Genomic DNA, 23,898 nt, shown 5'->3' on the forward strand with positions numbered 1-23,898 from the left:
AACCCGAGGCCAGCACCCAGGCCCTGGGCTGTTCAGGGGGCCATCGGGGTGCCAACCCAGCCAGGATGTTTTTTTGCCCGGGCTGGCGCGAGTGCTGCCATTTTGCATACAGGACGCCAGAGAGCTCTGGCAGGCAGAGCCAGCTAACAGGCATAGCCTGAGGCTAACAAAGCGGGAGTCTAGGGCCCAACAGGCCCTGGACTGACCCCAAGAACTGGGCGGCTTGGTGGGCCATCTGTGTGTCAACCCGCCCAGGAGGTTGTTAGCACAGCAGACTCTCCCGGCGCTTTTGGGGAGCACGAGCATGCACGCCCGCTATCCTGGTCACCTGGCTGACCCAGTTGACAGTCATAGCCCGAGGGGAACTTTGCTCTGACCTTGGCCTCCCAGGCTTTTTCCTGGATCCAGGGCCTGGGCGGCCAGGTTAACCTTGTGTGCACCAACCCGGTTGGGGGATCAGCTGCCCAGTGGAGTGATTAGCACGCAGGGGAGGTCCCGGCAGCATACACCATCGGCACTCCCTGGGGGTGCACACGGGCTCCATCTGGTCCACAGACACAATCTGGGGCAAAGCACACTAGACCTGCAAGGGCACCCAAGAGGAGGACAGCACAGCAGCACTCTGCTACAGGGGAAACCCAGCAATATAGTGTTGCAGTAATAGCCCCAGAGCCCCTCAGGAGGCCCAAACACCAGCCAGGGACAAGACCAACTAAATCCAGAGAACAAGATGGCAAAGGGCAAACGCAGGAACGCTACTAACAGAAATCTAGGCAATATGGCAGCATCTGAACCAAACTCTCCAACATCAGCAAGCCATGGTTGTACCAACACACCAGAGAAACAAGATTTGGATTTAAAATCACTGATCTTCTGGCACTTTATTCTCCCACGCTTTCTCAGTCTTGTGTTTTACATGCCTTGATGACTCTTTACTGCTCTTGGTTTCTTGACAGTTCCTTTCAGACTTTGGCCTATATATCTTTGGAACTGTGGGCACATCACCGGCAATGATGGTTCCCCATCTTGGTCATACTACAGGATAAGACTTGTTTGTGGAAGCACCACAGAAGAGCACTTAGTTTGGTTTTTTGCTGGTTGCCAGCCAGTACTTTTCAGCACGACTGCTTTAACACAAAGTACAGAGCCTCCCAAACAAATGGGACACAGAGGCATCAAAGACAAAGAACAGTAGCCAAGGGCTGTCAACTGGACTCTGCTGTGGGGCCACACCTAAGCTTTGCTCTTCACATTTAGCTTATGTCTTCCTGGTTGTTAATGCCTTTCTAATTTTTGTGTATACCTTGGCACGGTCTTCTGGCTTGCTCGTCCTAGCTAATATGCTGGCTATAGTCTATCATTAATAACGGCTCTTTTATTTTTCCTTCTGATTTGCCATCAGACATAATAATAGTCATAAGCAGCAGCACTTGTGTTCAGATCTGAACTTCTGGAATATAACACCCAGTAATGTTTATTCTTGGTTATCATGTTGGCAAACTGATAGGAAAGTGGTATCACACACTTGGGGGTGGCTAGGGTAGTGTGCAGGTTATGAAGGTAGACAACCCTTCAGTGAGATTAGTTGCCTTTGTTAAATGAGAATAGAAACAATAAGAACATGGTTTCCATAATCCATGCTACATAATTCTCCATGAATCAAAAGGCAGACCCTTGCTACTTACTGACTCTGCCTGGATACTGGACTGCCAATATTCAGACCTGTGAGAAATAAATGTCTATGAATTTTTTAGGTATAACCTGACTATGAAATAGTGTCATGTTCAGAGGGGACTCCACCCCTCTCTTTGCTTCTGTACAAACTCTACATCTATTCTAGGAAACTTACTTCTGTTGACCTATCACTTCTATCATTTAGCAAATGGCCTTTCCCAAATGTGCTTTTGATTGTCTTAGTCCTTTTGGGAATAATCCTGCATTTCCAATGGCTTCTTAAACTTCTCTACTAGTTTGGTTGTCTCCACAGTCTGTTGACCTTTCTTAGGAAACCAGGATTCACCCCAGAGGTCTTGTGGCACTGATGCCTGGTCCAATAGCATAAGTCTGACCTCTGGTGTCCTTGTAAGGAACTGTTTTAATTTTTTAATTTGTTATTTTATTTATTTATATTTCAAATGTTATTCCCTCCCTTCCTGGTTTCCCCTCTGCAAACCCTCTATCCCATCCAGTCTGCCCCTGCTTCTATGAGAGTGCTCCCCAAACCACTCACCCACTCCTGCCTCAGCTCCCTAGCATTTCCCTATGTTGGGGCCTGGGGCATTGAGTCTACACTAAACCAAGGGCCTCCCTTCCCATTGATGCCAGATAAGGCAATCCTCTGCTACATAAGCAGCTGAAGCCATGGGTCCCTCCATGTATATTCTTTAGAACTGTACCATTTCTCCACACTTCCTAAGCCTACTCTCGATAGCACCATCACAGATAGGCCTGCAGCAACCAACCTACCTCATCAACCACATCTGTGTGTCGCATATACACATCATACACAATGTGTGTATGAAGAAATTCTGTTCATGTTCATATTAGCACTTGGGGGAGTCACAACCTTGAGTCCTGTCCACTGTTGTCACAGCATGCATCACTGCCTACTCCCCTGTCGCTCTGCTGCTCAGAGAGAGGGAAATTCTGAATCAGCTGTGTTTATAGTAAAGAAAATCCTGATTGTCACTAGTAGGTTGAAATTTCATTTGAAGATGTGGCTTTTATTATCATTGTAAAAAAACAAGAACAAAGCAACACAGTACAGGGGACATCTCTCACCATCCCTGTTTCTTTCTTATGTGGCTCTTTTGAAGTTAATTTTATTTTTTCTACTTTTGATTAAGATTGTTCTTTGTTAACTTTGGGCATGATTACTCTCATAGTTGTCTCTCTTTTGTCTTCTCCATGCTGCCAACCTTCTCTCCTTCCTACAAGTCCCTTCTCATAGCCACATTCAAGTCTTTTGTTTTGTGGCTCACTGAGTTTACACAGGGCTCTTAGCATGACCATAGGTATGGATCCTGGTGAGCTCACCAGTGGATATGTAACCAAAAATGGTGCGCCCACACCCCTGAATGTATCAGTAGCCAATATTCACCAGGAAATGGTAGGAGTAAGACCATACCAATTCATGCCTAATTCTAGATAAGCGATGTGTATGTGTATGCATGATGAGAATGTGTATGTAGCTGTGCGTGTGTGTGATTTTGGAGCACACATATGTTGTGGTTTATGTGTAGAGTCAGAGGACCTTGCCTACTACCTTTTTTTGAGCCAGGGTCTCTATTTTTAATGGCTTCTTACACCAGACAAGGTATCCTGTGAAATGGAACCAGGCCATGGTGGTATATACCTTAAATCCCAGTACCCAGGAGGCAGAGGCAAGAATATCTGTGAGTTCTATGCCAGCCTGGTCTACAGTTAAAGTTTCAGGAAAGCCAGGGTCACAGAGAAAAACACTGTTTTGATCTTCCACCTAACCTCAGTTAAAGATTCCTGTAGGAGCTTTGGGAGACACTCAAGCTCTTCTCACTGTTACATAGAGCCCTGGGAGTCTCACTCAGGTTGTACAGCAGGCACTATTTCCCACAGACCTAGCTGCCCTGTCCCCTTTCGTATGTATGTAAACACAGAGGGATAACTAGGTCTTAGCACCTTTGCTGCTCACTTGGTTAGGACACTAGTCCCTGTGTCCCTGCCTGCTCTTTGAAGTCTGTGTTCTTCTCCGTCTCATACTTTCATCACTTCTTTTCCTCCTCCGTCTTCTCTTATCCCTTTTATTTCCTCCTCTTCCTCTCCTCCCTCTCTTTCTCTTTTCTGAAATGTTCTCTTTGGAAAGGGCAATACATACTTTGCTCAAAGCAAGCATATCACAATTTTTGGAAGAGGACAAACCTATACAAGAGACAGGGGCAAACTCAGAGGTAGGGGGAAATGGAAGAGACCCTGGTACATTGTAGTTAAAGAGGACAATATGAGAAGAGAAGGAGGGAGAGGAGAGAAGAGGAGGTATGCATATGAAACAAACAAAGAACACAAAGCAAAACAGCATGATTTAGTAATAAGGGAGTCAGTCAAAAGTAACAGAATTGTGGAGAGGAACATCAAGCAGACAAGTTAGCCATAGAATAGAGGTTGGAGAAGAATTAGCCATAAAGAACATTAATCCTTATTTACAGAATTCTAGGATGAGAATGAGAATCGTTTTTTTTTAAAAAAGGAGTGCAGAGCTATACCAATACTTGTTTTTCTTTTTTCTGTTTTATCCAGATTCTAAGACTTGATTATGTTTAGCAGTCAATATGTGGAAGCTACTTAGAGTATCTTGAAACCTGTGTGCTATGAGTATAGCTACATATATTACTCTTTCTGCATAACGGGTCAATCCTATTCAACCACACAGTGGCATATTTCATTCATTATCTGTTCAAAAACTAACCACTGGTTACTTATTGCTTAGTAGATACTGTTGGATCTAGTAAACCTTCGGAAACTGTACTATCTAGTAGTGAAAAGACACAATAAAAATACAACTAAAAGAAATTTGCAGAGATTCACAGCCAAACACTAGGTGGAGTCAGGGGAAGCCCACAGAAGGGAGAAAGAGAAGGATTCCAGGAGCCAGAGAGGTGGACTACACCAGGAGAACACAACCCACAGAATCAGCTAAGGAGGATGCATAGGGGCTCACAGTGATTGAAGGAATAATCACAGGTTCTGTATAGGTCTGAGCTAGGGCCTTTGCCTATATTATGGTTATGTAGCCCAGAGTTCTTGTGGAACTTCCAACAGTGAAAGTAGAGGGTGTCTATAACTCTTTTGCCTGATCTTGGGACCCTTTTTCTCTCATTGGTTTACCTTGTTCAGTCTGGATATGAGAGTTTGTGCTTAGTTTTATTGTAACTCATTATGCTGTGTTTGGTTTATATCACTGGGAGGCCTGTTTTTGTTGGTGGTGGTTTTGGTTTTGGTTTTTTATTTTTTGTTTTTGTTTTATTGTTGTTTGTTTTTTGAAGGGAAATGGAGGAAGAGTGGATCTGGGGAAGAAAGGAAGTAAGAAAGAGGGGGAAATGCAGTGGGAATATGATGTATGAGAAAAGAATAAGAGAAAACATCTGTATATTTCAGTTAAAGTTAAGTGTTATGTAGAATATTCAAATAAAAAGAAGGGATGTAATGTTTCCAAGGGTAAAATTATATATATGATGGTGAAGAAAAGCAGCAACTCTAATAGAGGAAATTTCCATGGTAACTGTGGAGAGGGCTAGAATGTATCCAGAATGAACCACACATCCTAGGGCCCATAGAGATTCAGGAGAGTAACTAAAGAGCAGCCGATAGGAGTCAGAGGAGAGGGTGGTGTTGGGAAAGAGTGTTCTAGGCCTTTAATATCATGAGAAAGACACTTCCTAGTGAAATAGGAATCCATGGGAGAGTTGGAGCAGAATATCAGACATAATTATTCTGTTCTATAGTGAATAGAATTAAAAGGCCAACGGTAGCAGCAAGCACTCTAGTTAGGAAAGAACTGAAATAGTGCAATAAAGGGTGGGTGGGCTTAGACTAGGATGGAAGCAGTAGCGGTTAGGAAAAATGCTAGGTAGGGTTGGTTAATTTGTTAATGGGGCCAAAGGAATTCACTTGGGTGGATTGTGAAGATGTGAATAATAACAACATTTAATATGTTTGGTTTTATTTAATTGGAAGGAGAAGTGTTGTCATTCACTGAAATAGGTAATGATGTTAGGACTACACCCCCCCAAAACTAACTCCTTCAAGGACACTGGACTAGAGACAGCTTCTCCTTTATGGTTGACATTTGCCTGCCTAATAAGGACTCTCAACTACCTCCACCTTCATCACCTGCAGGGTCATTAACTGATGGAAATAACAGCCTGCTCACGGGAACTAGGTCTCCCAATTTGTTCTCTAATCACAATAAAGCCAGCTCTCCTTACCCTGCTATGTCTAGTCACTTTAAGAGCTTCCTTCTACACTTCTATACTCTGCCGAAAGTCTGATCAATTGAGTCATAATCCTGTCATAGTCTTATGGTGTCTGTGTGTCATTGTTAGTCACACACAACATCTGTGTTGGATTTTGGGTGAACGTTATGTACAATGAATCAATGTTGTAGACTGTAGAAGGGTTTAAAAAGTAGAATAAGGAATTTATCTGTTGACTTATAGAAGCTTGAGAGGCATGGTAGACATCTGAGTGGCATCAACACAAGGGTCTGAAGATTTGAATATAGTCCTTGCTTCAGAGAGACACTCAGAAGTCATTAGCATATTTACAGTGTGGGTCTCTTCAGGACGGATGAGCTAAGGCCTGAGATTCAACCTGTGGTGGGGCAGGCTAACTGGCACTGTGGTGATTAAAGGATGATAAATGATCTAGGACAGCTAGCTTTCTTGTAACTTATGAGGGACAAGAAAAATAATGTCCTGCATATCCCAGTGAAGGAGCTACACAGAGAAAGGAAGTATGGAATGGAGAAAAGACTACATGATGAATTAGTCTATGAAGAATGTGTCCCCGTTCAGATTTATGGAATAAGGAAATAATGAATTTGAAAAATAGGAAAGGGGAAAACACCCTGACAGCAAATGAATTTGGAACATCCAGCCATGAGTTTTGCACATATGTTTTAATGGATTTCCCTAACTTTCTGCAGCCTATCAACACCCATTTATTTATTTTTCCGCAAGTGCCCTGGCTCTAAATTTCTAGTCTTTGTTTTCCTAACTGTAGAACCCTATCTGCATCACCAGCATGGCTAAGCATCCTCTGCTACAAGTATCTGCCCATTGGGTATTCACATGCTGTTATTCACATCCAGTTATTTCCTAGATTCAGGCTCAGCTGTGACTATGGTTTCTCTAAGTGTCGTGCTGGTGGAAGATAAAGCTCATTTGTTTGAACCATGGGGCTGTGGCAAGCTCCTCTCTATGACTGTGCTGGCAGCCAAGAGACCTCAGAAACCCAACCTAGTCTATTTGTGATATGGTATGTGGGTTTCAGCTCCAGTACTAACAAGGTGAACCCCATGCCCATTTTTCTTAGGCTTTTGAATGCAAGGCCCTTCTTGTGTTTATAATCTTCTGCAGTTCCAGCAGTTTCAAATCTGACCTGCTAGAGGGCTAGAGAGCTCACAGGGCTTAGGTGAGATAGGCCTCTAAGATGTCACCCTGAAAGACAGAGGCAAAAGGTCCAGGGTAGAGTGAAGAATGGGAAAGAGACTGTGGGAGAGTCTTCCTAGTCTCATCCCTCCACACTCCTGTCTTCTACTCAGCAAAATTCCCAAAGGAAAGCTCCTGTTACAAACAAAGTAGCTAGAAATAGAAACTTAAAGTGATGACTGCAATCCCAAGAAAGACAAAGTTTTTCCTCATGGCTAGTCTGTGATGGTCAAAAGACAGGAACACAAATGTGACAGTTATATAAGGAAGTGTCTGCTGTGTCTGGGAATGGAGGAAGGGTTGGAATCAGTTTTCCTGGGTGTGGAAATCTGAGTTCTGAAAGTACCAGCTTTGTAGCCTCTGTGTAAAATGGTGATAATCCTGTATTTCAGTTGAGTGTAATATGCATTAAAATTGTAGACCCTCAAGTAAGTGTTTTACAGACAGAAAATACACAAGAGAAAGGTTGATGGTGTTGATCACTCCTGTGAAGGCTTGTGTGGCCAGTCAGAGCTGCCAGATGAAAGGAGATGACTTTGGATCAAAGCAGCAACCCAACTGTGTTGGGTCTGTGCACACTTCATCTTCAGAGAAATAGAAAATGATAGAAAGGGAAAAAGAGTCTGCTTTCCTGTAAACACATTGGCACTGGCTTTAACCACTACTAATGCAGGCTCACTGTGAGTCATGTGATAGCTTAAGGCACATTTTTGTTAGGGGTCATATCATCATTGTCTCTTTCCATTTCATTCTGGCTTGTTTGGTTTTCATTCATTGTATTTAGCTAATCATGTAAAGGTGAACACTTTGAAAAATGTCTACTTAGTACAATTTTTATTGGTATGCCTCTTTAATTATGGTGGGTTCCTAATTCCACATAAATATTTTCCTTTTCTTAAAAAAACATTTTCTAAATGTTCTAATTATATTTTGCAGAAAACAGCAGACATCTTATGTGGTGGGTGATTAATCACTGCATAATAAATATGACAAAAGATAACATGTTTGAAGTATTAGGAACAAGTAAGCAAAGAGGTGTCTATTTAACAATTGTCCAGAGGGTATATACAAAGAAGTTTTCTATCCTATAGTCTCAGTCCTTCCGATGAATCAGATTAGCCATCAAATAGTACTGAGATACTAATATTACCAAAACTCTGTACTTAGCATTGTCTATTAAAGTGAATTATTTCTATCATTCATTTTATTCCATTGATGTGGTTTGGATAATTGCTATATGCCCAGCTCTGTGCTAAGCACCACGAATGCAATGGATAATGTGGTAGGATGAGAAGACTATTTCCAAGCTGAATTATAAAGACTGTGAAAGGAGAGAAGAAGTGAATAGATTATGACACTGGTTTATGTGCAATGTGGAGGTTGTATTTAGCCATCAAAAAGCATGAGATTATGGTATTTGCAAGAAAATTGATGGAAATTGAGATAATACTATTAAGTCTTGCAAAGGATCACCTGTTCCCCTTCATATCTGGAATGTGGGGTTGGGGGCGGGGAAGAAAAGACATGACAAGAGCATTAAGGCAGCATTATGGACAGAGGATGGTGGTAGAAGTCACAAGATGTAAGTGCGATCAGAGTATGTGTGCATGTATGGGACTGTGACAAAGGAATCCCTCGTTGTATACAATTGATATATTCTTATTTAGAATGTGTAAAATAATTCAAATGACTAGACAGCCTATGCTATGGTAGAAGTAAGGTTAGAGAAATGTGAGAAAGAGCCACAAGCCACAGAATGCAGATAATCTCCAGAAGCTAAGGACGACAAGAGGATTATTCAGCAAAACCTTCAACAGGAAGCACACATGTCAACACCCTGACTGTAGCTCAGCGAGAGTGCTTTTAGACTTCTGATTTCCAGCAATGAAAGACAGTGTTATATTTTTTCTTTTTTCTTTTTATTATTGGATAATTTCTTTATTTACATTTCAAATTTTATCCCCTTTCCTGGTTTGCCCTCCAAAAACACCCTATCCCATTCCCCTCCCCCTGCTCACCAACCTACCCACTCCTGCTTTCCTGTCCAGGTATTCCCCTATATTGGGGCATCTAGCATTCTCAGGACCAAGGGCCTTTCCTCCCTTTGATGTCTAACAAGGCCATCCTCTGCTACACATGCAGCTGGAACCATGGGTTCCTCCATGTGTGCTTTTTGTTTGGTGGTTTAGTCCCTGGGAGCTCTGGGGATACTGATTGATTCATATTGTTGTTCCTCCTATGGAGCTGCAAGGTCCTTCAGCTCCTTGGGTCCTTTCTCTAGCTCCTCCATTGGGGACCCTGTGCTGAGAGCACAATGGTTGGCTGAGAGCACCCACCTCTGTATTTGTCAGGTACTGGCAAAGCCTCTCAGGAGACAGCTAAATCAGGCTTCTGTTAGCAAGCATTTGTTGGCATCCACAGCCTCTCCCTGTTCTCCCACGCAATAAAATTCTTGCCAACTGAATCCAAGAACACATAATAACGATCATCCACCATGATCAAGTAGGCTTTATCCCAGGGATGCAGGGTTGGTTCAATATATGGAAATCCATCAATGCAATCCACTACATAAACCAACTCAAAGAAAAAAATCACATGGTCATTTCATTGGATGCTGAAAAAGCATTTGACAAAATTCAGCATCCTTTCATGCTTAAAGTGTTTGAAAGAATAGGAATTCAAGGCCCATACCTAAACATAGTAAAAGTAATATACAGCAAACCGGTAGCCAGCATCAAACTAAATGGAGAGAAACTTGAAGCAATCCCACTAAAATCAGGGACTAGACAGGGCTGCCCCCTTTCTCCTTATCTTTTTCAATATTCTACTTGAGGTACTGTCTTGGGCAATTAGACAACATAAGGAGGTCAAAGGGATACAAATTGGAAAGGAAGAACTCACTGTATTCCTAAAAGTCATAAATTTTTATTTTTATAACAATGACATGGAAATGTCACTCCTGTGTGGATCATTTATTTTCTCTTTTTGGGGTTGCAACTTCTATCACATATCTCTTCCCTCCTCCTATCTCTTCTGGTGCCCTTTCTTAATGACAACTTAACTATGTCTGCACACAATTGCCTTTAGCTTCTGCTCTGTTTATTCTGAGAATTCTCTTGTCTCTGGCACAGAAACATGAAACTGAGAAAGAACTCTCAAGCTGGGAAATTTTTAGCTAGAGTTGGAAATTGACTACAAACAATTAAATTGCCAGTTTTTTTCCAGAATGTGGCAATTCTTTTCTCAAAATTGGTGCTATCTTCATGAGGGCATTTCCTAAGATTCTTGGTTGTTGAGGACTTCTGTGTATGTCTTATGAAAATATAGACAGCCTTTGCACATCTCATTTTAGCAAATGTAGATTTATTTATTATGAAGGAAAGAGAAATTTCTCACCATGTAGAAATATTTTATACCTTATACATAGGAAAATATTTTTAACTCTAAAAATATGAAATATGAATAGTGATCTAGTGTGGTGGGTATTCTTATGCATGTAGAGTAGTGCAGATAGAAACCTATTTGGAATTTTACAACAGGATTGCAATGTAATCTTGTAACATAAACTCAATTCCATCTAATATGCCAGTGAGAAGCATCAGGAAGTAAAAGATATCCATAGATTATTTATTTATTTATTTATTTATTCATTCATTCATTCATTCATTCATTCATTTATTTATTCGCCTACTTACTTAAATAGAAAATAACTTCTTCTCTCATACAATACATCCCAAGCACAATACCTTTCTCTTTCTCTCTCTCTTTCTCTCTCTTTTCCTTTCTTTCTCTCTCTCTCTCCTCTCCTCCTAGCTCCCCTACTAACCTTCCCCCTCTCCCTTCTGTTTCTTCTGCAGGAAAGAGTAGGCTTCTAAGAGATAACAAGACAGGGCAAACCAATAGAAGAAGAGCAGAGATACCACTTTCTCCCACTGTTAGGCATCACACAGAACCACCAAGCTAATATCCATAGCCCACGCACAGAGCAGCACGTACAGAGTCTCCTGCCTTCGGAGATGAGGGATCCTACTGAAGAGGGACAGGAAATACTGTAGGTGTCAGAGAGGATGGAGGGCAGAAGGAGAACATGTCCCACTGAATCAACTAAGTAGGGATGACATGGGTCACAGAGACTGCAATGACAAGCATGGGGCATGCATGGGTTGTTATTACTTATTTTAAAACGACATTGTCTTGTATGTGTATTGGAGTATCATACTAGTGGTTTCTATTCATTATCATAGGCATTAGATACAAATGAGTTTTGTCGTTCTTTACACTTTTGTTGCTAATCTCCAGGAATTCCTAGAATATGTCTTAATGAAATCATCTTTTTTGCTTCCTTAACTCATATTCCTATGTAGAGATTGGCTGTTTATGCCACTCTGCGTAGGGTAGTTTCAAATGTAGCCACACTCGGTGGAAGAAACAGCTCTAGAAGCCTGGGAGACTTCAGTGTCTGGGTGCTGTAGCTAGTTCATAGCAGTGGTAGCCACTTGACAGGGTGAAGGATTAAAAACTATCAACATAGCAGAAATGAGAAACTTGAAGCTTTCACTTAGTGAAACTTGCTGTAGGATGGATAGAGTTCTCAGACATAAACATGGCACCTGGTATTTATGGGCAGTAATTCTCTCATCAACCCTAACTCACTTAGCTATCCTAAAGTCTCAAATGAGGGGAACACTCTTTGTAATTATCATAAACTATATATTTATGGAACTGCTAAGCCAATCCAGTATTTTATCAGTTAGCAACCCACAGTAATTAGGTTCTAATAAACTATAAGGTTATATTTCCACTCAGGAAATTCTTTTTATATAATTAACCTAGTTCCCACCCTTGAAGAACTAATATTTTAAATTATAGTTGCTCATGCTTGGTTCTACAGTATACCTAAACTAGTAATAATGTGTCTGTAGGGAGAAAACTGAGTCAAAGGATAAAAATGTAGAGATGAAGATAGTAATTAAAATGATGAAACTGTTGCAGAAAAAGCAATTTGACAGGACCTCTGTCAAAAGTTAAGTGCCCACACTACTTGACACCGATATGGGTCATTACTGTGAAGAATAAATATCAGTGTTAATGCAATGTCAATCAACTCTCCAACCACCTAATAAATGTGTAAGTTCCAGAAGTCCTTAAAGTTCAACGTTCAAAACTTTGCATGTTCATGGAGTATTAACCAAAGCATTCACATCCAACTTGTGGTAGTGTCCAAAATTAAAATTAAAAAATATATTGATAATTGGAGCATTCAAGGAGTATTAACCAAAGCATTCACATCCAACTTGTGGTAGGGTCCAAAATTAAAATTAAAAAAATATATATTGACAATTGGAGCATGCTAACATAAATATAAAAAGTTGTAATGAAATATACATGGCTTTTGTTAATTGATTTTGACTATGTGCAAGAACATACAATGAGGAAAAGATAGTCTCTTCAAGGTCATGGCATTAGGAAAGTTGATATTCCAAGCAGATTCACTAAAATTCTACCCTTTGCATAGCAAGCATACATGATGCAACTAAAATCAGATCAAAGTCATAAAAATGTAAGATCTGAAACTGCAAAAAGTATTGTAAGAGAACAGGGGACAGTTACATAGCAAAGGTTTGTGAAGTTCCTCAGATATGACTCCAAAATAAAATCAGATGAATGTAGGGTCTGCCCTTCTGCACAGCAGAGAATACAATCCACAGTATCAAGCTACACAGAGGGAGAATTTGTAGTATATGCATTTGATGAACTAGTCTTCAAATATACAAGGACCTAGTATTTCATAATAAGGAAACAAATAACCTCACTTAAAAATGGGCAACGACTGTAAGTAGGCATGTCCAAGACGAACGCAAATGATTAGCAGATAAATGAAGAGTTAGATGTTCAACATCATGGCCATCAGGAGCTAAAATGAAAACTGTGGTGGGGTATTACCTTTAAAATAACTATTATCTAGAAGGGAAAAGTCAACAAAGGTTGATGAGAATAGAGAGAAATAGGAACCATGAATTGTGGGAATGTGAATTAATGTAATCATTTTGGGAAATGGTATGAAGGATCCTTCAGGATCTGAAATAGAAATTCCATATAATCAAGATATTTCACTTCTGGACATTTCACAGGAGCTCAGTAAACATGTTGAATATAATCTGTATTCCCCCCAAACACTATTTTTGGGGCAGTATTCAGTCTATTCCCTAGCTCCTCCTGAGAATAATCCTTTAGAAATTTGCAGCTCACGAAGCCTTTTAAGAAAGTTTTCTTTGTTCTCTACTACAAGTTGGATCTTCCAGAGGGTCACAGAATATGAATTCTGAAGTGTATTCCAAGTATCATCTCGTTTTTGCATATTGTATCAAGTCCACTTTCCCCTGTGAAATGTGGAAAACAATCAAGGCTACAGCTTCTTTCTCTGAGTCTTTCCTGTTCCAAAAGAGTTCCACTCAGAGTGATGGGAAACAGAAAATCACTGTATAACCTAAAGCAAGATACAGTATCCCAAGAAACAGGTGACATTAGCTTCATGTCTTCCTATATTTATAGAATTGAAAGCTACTTAAATACAGTATCTCTAATATTTACCTTTAGCTAAAAATCATTCCAATGTTATTTTCCTTGACCAATTCAACACAGTCGCTGATTAGAATAACCCAACTTATGTTCTCTAACATCTAAATTTATCTTTTTAAAGATAAAATATAATTATGTTTATTGTTTGTTAGCAAAAGTTTTTCCAGTTACATTTGCTCAAAACTTCAGAAGTGTGTTTAACATTAGTAATTCGCTTTTGTTTTCTTTTGCTATTATAAGACTTTGAAAGCATTTAGTTCTATCTAATTTTGTGGGACAACAATCTCAAACCTTGAGGAAACTTTATTCATTTCAAGTATGTGACCACTGTGACCAAACTATTTCATGACAAGGAATGTACCCATGCTACTAATGTAAGATTGCTTCTATCTTTAAAATGGAGACAGTTGTATTTACTGTGAAGCTTAAATTTTTCTTAATTCCCAAATCTCAGCATGTCTTATCACTGAATCCTTTGAATTTCGTCAACACCCTAATCCTTCAGTTTGCTTAGGTATAGGATTCCTCAAAATGAATAATCGGGGAGTGGCTTTGTGGCTTGTTCAGAAGCCTCTCAGGATTCCTAAACTGTGAGAAACTGCATGAAATCAACAAGGGAGCACGAGTTTCTATATTCCCAGAATCCTAAAGCCTTTCATATATAAGAGAATGTTTCCTCCTTGGTACTTTAACAGGCAGCCAGAGTCTCTATTTTTCTTTATCTAATTGTGTAGTATCCTTTAGACCTTTTCCAAGAGGACAAGTAGCTAGAAGTTTATAGATTTCACATCGACTAAAGGCACAGTTGTTAAGCTAGCAGAGGCTCAGCATTTCTTCATTCTAATCCACAGAGTTGGCACAGAACTTCTTGAACTTGCATCTGAGATCATCTCCCCAGAATGGTTAGAAAGCAGCAGCAATATACCATGAATGTTGAGCAAAACGTGGCTGAGCAGGTGAGTACTGCAGACAACTTTTAATAGCCTTCATGTCTAATACTCTTGATTTCAACATTTAACTGTGCAGGGGCTTTTTAACTTTACTATTGCAGAGGAAATCCGGTTGTCATTATCATAGATGTGTCAAGTAGTGTGCCAGACTATATTTGTATATTCTTGAATATCTGGGAATTAGCCTCGATGCATGAATGTTAGTATGTATAGCAAAACATATGATAAGTTGCCTGCAGGGAAACCAAAATCAAATCAACTTGGTTATATGATTTGAAGAGTCATTGTAATAGCAAATATTGTGATATTATTTTTATTTTTATATAGATGAGTCCTTTTAAAGCACTTATTGTTTATTTTCCCACAGAAATGTGTCTACTTATAATCAAGGTAGTATTGCATGGTGGAGAGTGCTTTGCTGATAATATATTACTCTGCTGATGCAAATCAGGCTTTTCTCAGACTAATGAAAACATATCTGAGTGATCTCAATCTCATTTCATACTAAAACCAATGCCTTGATTTCACAAATAAGGAAACTGAAATGTTTATGAGTGCATGCAGCTATCCAGACTCTGAAACTGAATTTTTCTCTCATATAGTCTTTATAAAAAATAAACTACTTTTCATTTCACCATTTTTGTCACGACACAGGAAAATAATTTTTTTGACTAGACTTTGTATACAAACTAACAGCAAAGTTAGAACTTCCTAGAATATTGTTTTATTACTTTAAGAAGAACATGAGAGCAGTTTAGTTTTCTAAAACTAGACTCTTATACATGTAATTTATATTTTCCCTGGGATTTCAAGAACCCTGCACATCATTGCTTTAACCTCATATCTTCTGCAGTTTGGTTATGACCCCATATGTAGCAGAATGCGATTTGTGGTGCATACTCACAATAACGAAAATATTGATTCAATTCAGTTCTTTATGTAATGTACTTATATTACATAATATAATCAAAGAAAACATATATTTGTCATATATGAGACAAAATTCCATGGTGACAAAAAGAAAGAAAGAAACCAAGAAACAAAGAACAAAAAGAAAAGGAACAAAAAAGAAAAAGAAAAAAGAAAAAAAGAAAAAAATTACCAAATAAAGGAGGGGGTTGAATCCATCATGTACCATTTTTGTACCACTTTCCAGGTGACCTGAACATTCTTGTGGTACTTAAACTTCAGACAGAGAAGCCTTGTTTTGAACAATTATATGGTATTTATATTGGGAACCTTAGAAAATCATTAAAAACTAATGCATCCAGAATCTTACTTAGAGAAAGTCAGTGTTGCTCTTTCTTCAAACTTAACTTAATCTAATCTTTCTAGTTTGTTATTTTATCACATGAAATTATTATCAAACAACCAAAGCATTTCTTCTAAAATTGTAATTATATTAACTGAATATCAATGAACTCATACCTTATATTACTTACAATTCAGGGAGCTGACACGTTATACTATTATTAAACTTTCTGTAAGAGCCTGCTTATTGGAATTGCCTCTTGTTCCTCAAAAACGTTTATAGTTTTCCATGTGTGAATTCTATTGCAATTTATGAATTTAGGCAACTTATGTACTTCATTATTAGTGTGAACAGTGACACACATGTGCACATCATGAGAAAGCACAAGCTTTCTCATGATATTTCCTTGTATATTTGTTTATTTTCATATATATTTATGCATATATACTCTATATATTTATGTATATTTCTTTATATATTTATAACTAATTGTGGGTTGTTATTTTGCTAGATTCTATGATTGATTATTCAAGATTCTGCTACTAGATTGTCTTGTAAATGCTGGCAATTTTGTCTTTACATTTTTCTCTATCTATGTGTACTGAGGAGAAAAATATTTCAAGAAAACAGTCTTCACTTCTCCTTTCTTTAATGGGCAGCCCTCAGGCCTCACTGTTAAAACATTATTTTGAGGTAAACAGTTCCCATTCAGGAATTATCCCATTGATTTTAGTTCATGCGAAGTCATTTAGCATGACCACTTTTGTTGGAACTGGCTCTTTATACTTGTTCAATGGTCCTGAGGAAGCTATTGATATGATCAATCTATTGTCCTTCTTTTATCATCTGATCTGAACTAGAAACAAATCTGTATCGACATTAAGCCACTATACTCATAGAATTTACCTAATTCTTCCTTTGGACCATGCTACATTCATATTATTTTGCTTTATGTACTATGTTCCCAGACCACATAAATCAGACCCATTCTTAAAGTTTAAAACTTGCTATTTGCTTTTTTATTGACCTTCTGTCTCTTTCTGTACAGTTATTAAGGAATCCATACTGTTCAACTGAAGGAACACACTGTGGTTGTAGGTCACACCATGTGACATGTGAGCTGCATCGGGTAAGGTCTGAGAAAGGTGGTTAGACACATCTATTGTTTCTTAGAATAACTTGAAATAACACAAATCAAGTCCTACTCCAGCACCTCTAATAGGCTCCTAGAACATCATAAGGTCTCCCACAAAGTGATAGCACTAGATTGTGTTTCTGTAAGATCACATAGATTAAAGCTAATTTACTCTCTCTGTATATTTTAGTGAGATCCTTGTATTTATGCTTGACATGCAAAATATGCTTAATAATTTTAATTACAAGTATTAATATTTAATGTGAAAATCTAGAAAGAATGAACAATGAGCAAAAATAAACAAAAAGGTTCCTGCAAAGTTCCATCTTCCAAAGACAACTATCTAAATACACCTTCACTTTTATACTTGTCACTGCTAATTAGAAAAATTATCTACTTTGAAACATTTGTACCTGATAATATTATGATGATTTTTAAGGCAATCTTTTTAATATGAAAACATTGCTTTAATACAGAAGGGATCACTGAGGGATTTTGTTGTCCTTACAGAATTATATGTTGTGTGTGAGTGTGTAAGGGAAGAAGACATTTGTATATCCCTAACAGCCTTTAGGAATAATGAATTATATTTGTCTTCTAATTGAAATTTGTTTCAGATTCACATTGCAGAAATAATCACTCTTGTAATGCTTTTCAGGTTACGAAAAGCCCGTGTTCCCTCTGGAAAATATTCCTAATATGCCTGTTGGCTTGTCTTGTTGCCACAGCTATTACAGCTCTGGCCTTTTACTTTGGCCCCTTTGGCAACTCCACCAATACCACCATCGTCATTCACACAGATGGAAGGTCCTGCCAAGATCCCTGCACCTCTCCCACGACACCATCTCCTACCACAACCCCTTCACCTGGACCTGAGACTACTCCATCTCCCACTAATACAACCAGCCCGCCCTTGCCTACCACCCCACCCACGTTTACTACAGTGATGACTAGTACCACCCCAGAACATGACGTTGACATTGAATATGAATCAGAAGCATGAACCCTCAGTCTTCAAGCCAGATCAATATTCTCATGGAAAGGGGATGCACGTATCCAAGATCCTGCTATGACAGCCCATAGTGCATGGCTGCGTTAGGCCTAGTTCTCTACTAACCTGTGTTGCTTTCCATGTGGTGGTTGTCTTGTACTGATTACTTAATACCTGAGAAAGATATGGCTTTAGCAATTCCTGCCATCCTCTGGAAATTCTCTCCATCTGAGACTTTCCGTGTCAGGGGACAATGAAAAGGGATTAGGACTAGGACATAGCAGCTAAGTTAATTATCTTACTGCTTATGAATTCTAATTTTTCCAACTTCCTTGAGAGAGTTGGGTGTGGTAAAGGAGCATCATGGAGGGCAAAAGAGATGTAGGTCTACTTATAGCCACTGGCTATCCAGGGGTTGGTAACTTGGCATAGAGTACATGTATTGTTGGGCACTGTGAAAGACAGAAGCACTATTTTCTAGCCTGTGTACTGAGTCTTAGTTTGTTAAGGTGTCTTCTGCCTTACTTTTTGTTGTTCTAGATTCCCTACTTGCAAGTTTCAATAAACCTAATCTTGCATGCCATACCCGAGTCTTATATTTGACTTCTCAGCAGCCTAGTCCACTGTCTATGAATGACACATCCACTATGTTTAGTGATTAGACAAGCAGAATTCCAATAGAATCTGAATGATTCACATGGGATAATACAAAAAAATGTTTTATTACCTATTTTGTACTATCAATCTTCTGGGAATTATTTTTATTAATTTTTGAGAGTTTTATATATATATGTTTCAAATGTTTTCCCCATTCCTGGCTTCCCATAAGCCCTCTTCCCTCCCCCTGTTCCCCCATCCACCCTTCCCACTTCCCTGTTCTGGTATTGCCCTATACTGTTGTACTTAGCATTTCCAGAACCAGGAGGCACTCCTCCATTCTTTTTGGACATCATTTGATATGTGGATTATGACTTGGGTAATCCAAGATTCAAGGCTAATATCTGCTTATCAGTGAGTGCATACCATGATTGATCTTTTGAGACTGGGTTACCTCACTTAGTATGATGTTCTCCAGCTCCATCCATTTGTCTAAGAATTTCATGAATTCATTGTTTTTAATGGCTGAATAGTACTCCATTGTATATATATACCACGTTTTTTGTATCCATTCCTTGGTTGAGGGACATCTGGGTTCTTTTCAGCTTCTGGCTATTATAAATAGGGCTGCTATGAACATAGTGGAGCATGTATCCTTATTACATGCTGGGGAATCCTCTCGGTATATGCCCAGGAGTGGTATAGCAGGGTCCTCCGGAAGCGATGAGCCCAGTTTTCTGAGCAACTGCCAGACTGATTTCCAGAGTGGTTGTACCAATTTGCAAATGGTATCCTCCAGCAGTGGAGGAGTGATCCTCTTTCTCTACATCCTGTCAGCAACTGTTTTCTCCTGAGTTTCTGATCTTGGCCATTCTGACTGGTGTGAGGTGAAATCTCAGGGTTGTTTTGATTCACATTTCCCTAATGACTAATGATGCTGAACATTTTTTAAGATGCTTCTCAGCCATCCGAAGTTCTTCAGGTAAAAATTCTTTGTTTAGCTCTGTACCCCATTTTTAATAGGGTTATTTGGTTTTCTGGGGTCTAACTTCTTGAGTTCTTTGTATATATTGGATATTAGCCCTCTATCTGATGTAGGGTTGGTGAAGATCTTTTCCCAATTTGTTGGTTGCCAATTTGTCCTTTTGATGGTGTCCTTTGCTTTACAGAAACTTTGTAAATTTATGAGGTCCCATTTGTCAATTCTTGATCTTAGAGCATACGCTATTGGTGTTCTGTTCAGGAACTTTCCCCCTGTACCAATGTCCTCAAGGGTCTTCCCCAGTTTCTTTTCTATTAGCTTCAGAGTGTCTGGCTTTATGTGGAGGTTCTTGATCCATTTGGAGTTAAGATTAGTACAAGGAGACAAGGATGGATTAATTCGCATTCTTCTGCATGCTGACCTTCAGTTGAACCAGCACCATTTGTTGAAAAGGCTATCTTTTTTCCATTGGATATTTTCCACCCCTTTGTCGAGGATCAAGTGGCCATAGGTGTGTGGATTCATTTCTGGATCTTCAATCCTGTTCCATTGATCCTCCTGCCTGTCACTGTACCAATACCATGCAGTTTTTAACACTATTGCTCTGTAGTATTGCTTGAGGTCCGGGATACTGATTTCCCCAGAATTTCTTTTGTTGTTGAGAATAGTTTTCGCTATCCTGGGCTTTTTGTTATTCCAGATGAATTTGAGAATTGCTCTTTCTAACTCTATGAAGAACTGAGTTGGGATTTTGATGGGGATTGCATTGAATCTGTATATTGCTTTTGGCAAAATGGCCATTTTAACTATATTAATCCTGCCGATCCATGAGCATGTTTACCTTCCCTTTACTCCTCTGAGAACTACTTTTTCCTTGCTCCCATCCTTCCCAAGCATCCTGGAGGTTGTTTTTTAGGTGTTTTTCTTCTTTGCTCTTTGAGCTTGGCTCAAAGTTGGGCTTGCCCTAGAATATGGTAGTTGACCAAGGTCACATCTTTAAGTCTTAGGAATGGGGCTTGCTCTGGAATATGGTAGTCTACAAGGGTCACATCATTATGGAAAGTTGACTCTCTATCTCCCAGAAACTATGAAATGCCAATAGCTCCACATTCTGTGATGGCATTTCCTATCCATCTTCTCACCTCTATGCTGGAATTTTTATTTCGATTTTTTTGGTCTGGCTGGTGTTTATGCAGGTCTGATGCGTGCTCTCACTACAATGACTATAAAGTCATTTGTGCAGCTCCTCTGCTGAGTATTGGACACACTGATTCTTTGCAGATAGCAACCACTGCTGCCTCTTAGAATGGCACTGCTTCAAAGATTCCCAAGCCTTGGGCAGAGGACTGTGATATGAATGTCCCGTTTAGCGCTGAGAATACTCCACAATTTTTGACCAGTTGAAGGGTTATTGCTCTCTTTATTGACATGCATTGCAAGGAGAAGCTTTTTCTGATGAATTTTAAGAGATATACTAGCATATGCATACAAAGATAAGAATTTAGGAGGCAGTTTATTACTGTTAATTAGGAGAATAATAATATTAGGCTCTCACCAGAGCTCATGACTAAAGAAGTCATGGGTTTGGGGTTCTGTTAATAGTACAGGGCTTGATTTCTCTATCTTATGGAGCAGGGTTTAGATCTAGTCAGAACATAGTTGGTCACACCCATTACATTTGTGCAATTATTTGTGAATAATTATTCACACATTACTTTCATGGGTGGACATATGTTCTTGCTTGCAGTGTTTCTAAGTGAGATAGAGGCATATTATTTTTCTTCTCCAACAGCATACACAGCAGCTTACAGCACCATGAACACTAGCCAGCAGGGGTATACTGCAATGAGCATTCCAAGACGACAGGGGGATGCTTGTGGATCTGACTCAATGTAGGTTTCTGCTTGTTAGTTCATTAGCCACTACCAGCTAGCCAGTGAAGTGCCTTCCTAATCACTTGTATTTAACTGATTTTTATTTGTTTTAGATTTCTATGCTGGCACTGAGAGAAGCAAGATGTTCATCAAAGTGATTTGTAAAAATTAATAAATGCTTACTGACTTATATAGAAAAGATCTTCATATTAAAGAATTAAAAAAAAACTGGCAACCATTAAAAAATACACAATGAATGTTTCAGTCAAAGATTGAATGTAGGACAAGATGAATATCTGGATTAAAACAGAAATTGAGAATACAAGGGATAAAATAAAATTAAAAGCAAAGGCACACTGGGGAAGACTTCAGGTGAAGACAAGATAGATATATAGTTATGTGCACTCGCACCACACTTTCTCATGATCACTATCGATATTATCCTCTAATTATATCTATGTAATTTAACACTATAACTGGAAGGGCACATTGTTTATCATTTGTGATGAAACACAAGAATTGTTCAATGTTACCCATGTTCTGAGTGGTTAATACTTGGAGCATAAACATTTCAATATGAAAAGAATTCAGAGGTAAAGAAACCTGCCGGCCTATCCTTTGACTACTAATCCTACAAAAGTAGACTGCCCTGAAAATGGATGCTCTTAAACAAAGATGCAGATTACAAGTAAAAACTGTTGATTTCTATGTAATTCTAGGTTTATTTGCTGAAATGACTGGCCAGTTAAACTAGACTTGATCTTAGAGGTTTGTAGAGAAAATGGGATTTGAAAAAGATAAAGTTGATATGTTATCATTCCTTTGATTTTGTTAATTATAGCCTGCTTTTAATACTTCTCACAGGTAGTGATTACATAAATACAGAGTCTTTGAAGAATTGTATATATATATATATATATATATATATATATATATCATAAAGATACTTGCTGGTAGAATATAAAAATGAATAAAGATATGTCGATTTGAAAATATCATTAAACTATATGTAAGAGTTTAAAAATGTAAGGGAATAATTATTCACACATTTCCTTCAGAATAATTTCAAAATTTTGTTTTTATTATACAATGATATAAGAAAGTTTAATTTAGCTAGATTTGAGTATTCTTCCAATATAGTTTAAAATTTGCTTTGCGATATGAGTAAAGACAGCTTTAGGTTTTAACTATGTTTCCCATAAAGGATAATACAAGAACGTTCTGCATTCTCCGAACCATTTTGAGTGACAGGAAGCTGTGAGGAGACTTCTTCTATGTGCTTAACAATGATGTAGAATGCGACAATATGGGAGGAGGCTCACCTTATTTGGCTTGAGCATCCAAACATCATGGCTGGGAGATCGACTTCTGGGGTTAAATATTTGTGTGGTGGACATCCTGTTTTAGGTTATCTGAGATGATCTTGTTTCTGTTCTTAATAAAAGAGGTTGAAATAGATTCTTAGATTTTTCTTTTGCTTTGGGCTTTAATGATTTAATAAATTATTCACTAGTCCACAGAGTTGTGGAAGCTACCTTTAACTGTTAAAATATCTAACCCAACAACATTTTTTAAAACGATGTAACACTATTGCGAGAGGCATGCACATTCAACATGTAAGTGATTTAGAAACATATGACAGTATTGCTTGAGGTGTGTACGTTCTACAGGTAAGCTTGCCTACAACCTTATCTAAGACTTACCTAATTCTAATGATCAACTCAACAAATACTAAAACCATCATTCTTTCGTATCAGACATTCTGGTATTTATTTCATTAACACTTATCTAGTGGCAGCGAGGCATTTTAAATTGTTCATATGAATGTTCCCTATTTTAAAAATCTGGCAAAAGTTTTTATCAGTTTTTCTGTTTATGTTTATCTTGTATTCTTTATCATACTACTTTTGTACAAATCAGACAAGATGGATTTCAATTGTCTTTGAGAGATCTCACAAAAGAAAACAAACCAAAGAAGCGCGCTTCTATAAGAACCAAGAGAAGACGCTGAAGTGGTTGGTAAAGCATGTCCAATCTTTTGTGTGAGTATACACCTCCGCTGAAGTTTAGTTTGACTTGTCAGAACTTTGTGTGCACAGGTTCTGTGACATTGGGCATATTGTCCCTAGATTTGCTTCTGGCCAAGAAGGAAGCCATGAATGTCCTTATATATGGAACAAGAAACTCCAAGTAACTCCCTGCTAACTGCCTAAAATTCTACAATTCTATCAGCCTGTAATGTGAAATTTATTGTAATTGACAAATTAACCCAAAGAAAGGAAGTCACATACATCAAAGTGCAAATCCTCCCAAAATTTGTATATAGCATTTCTATTATTTTCCATTTCCAGAAA

General features: G+C 38.6%; 2 protein-coding genes across 2 annotated transcripts in view; both read left to right on the forward strand.

Annotated features, from left to right (window-relative positions):
- Positions 1 to 23,898, forward strand: part of C13H18orf54 (chromosome 13 C18orf54 homolog) — a 624,273-nt gene that overhangs the window by 255,354 nt on the left and 345,021 nt on the right. The gene's annotated exons all lie outside the window — the stretch shown is intronic.
- Positions 14,663 to 18,103, forward strand: LOC127664188 (dynactin-associated protein-like). Its single transcript, XM_052156053.1, has 3 exons — positions 14,663 to 14,719; positions 17,014 to 17,094; positions 17,759 to 18,103. Exons 1-3 carry the CDS (start codon positions 14,663 to 14,665, stop codon positions 18,101 to 18,103), a joined length of 483 nt encoding a protein of 160 aa, XP_052012013.1.

The sequence above is a fragment of the Apodemus sylvaticus genome, chromosome 13, assembly GCF_947179515.1.
Source record: "Apodemus sylvaticus chromosome 13, mApoSyl1.1, whole genome shotgun sequence".
In the NCBI taxonomy this organism is placed as follows: Eukaryota; Metazoa; Chordata; class Mammalia; order Rodentia; family Muridae; genus Apodemus; species Apodemus sylvaticus.

What these genes read in the sequence shown, in the direction of transcription:
- LOC127664188 (XM_052156053.1), top strand. Translation starts at nt 14,663, where the DNA reads ATGGTTAGAAAGCAGCAGCAATATACCATGAATGTTGAGCAAAACGTG. An exon ending in AGCAAAACGTGGCTGAGCAG is followed by an intron (nt 14,720 to 17,013) that starts GTGAGTACTGCA and finishes CTTTCTGTACAG; the next exon opens with TTATTAAGGAATCCATACTG. An exon ending in TGACATGTGAGCTGCATCGG is followed by an intron (nt 17,095 to 17,758) that starts GTAAGGTCTGAG and finishes AATGCTTTTCAG; the next exon opens with GTTACGAAAAGCCCGTGTTC.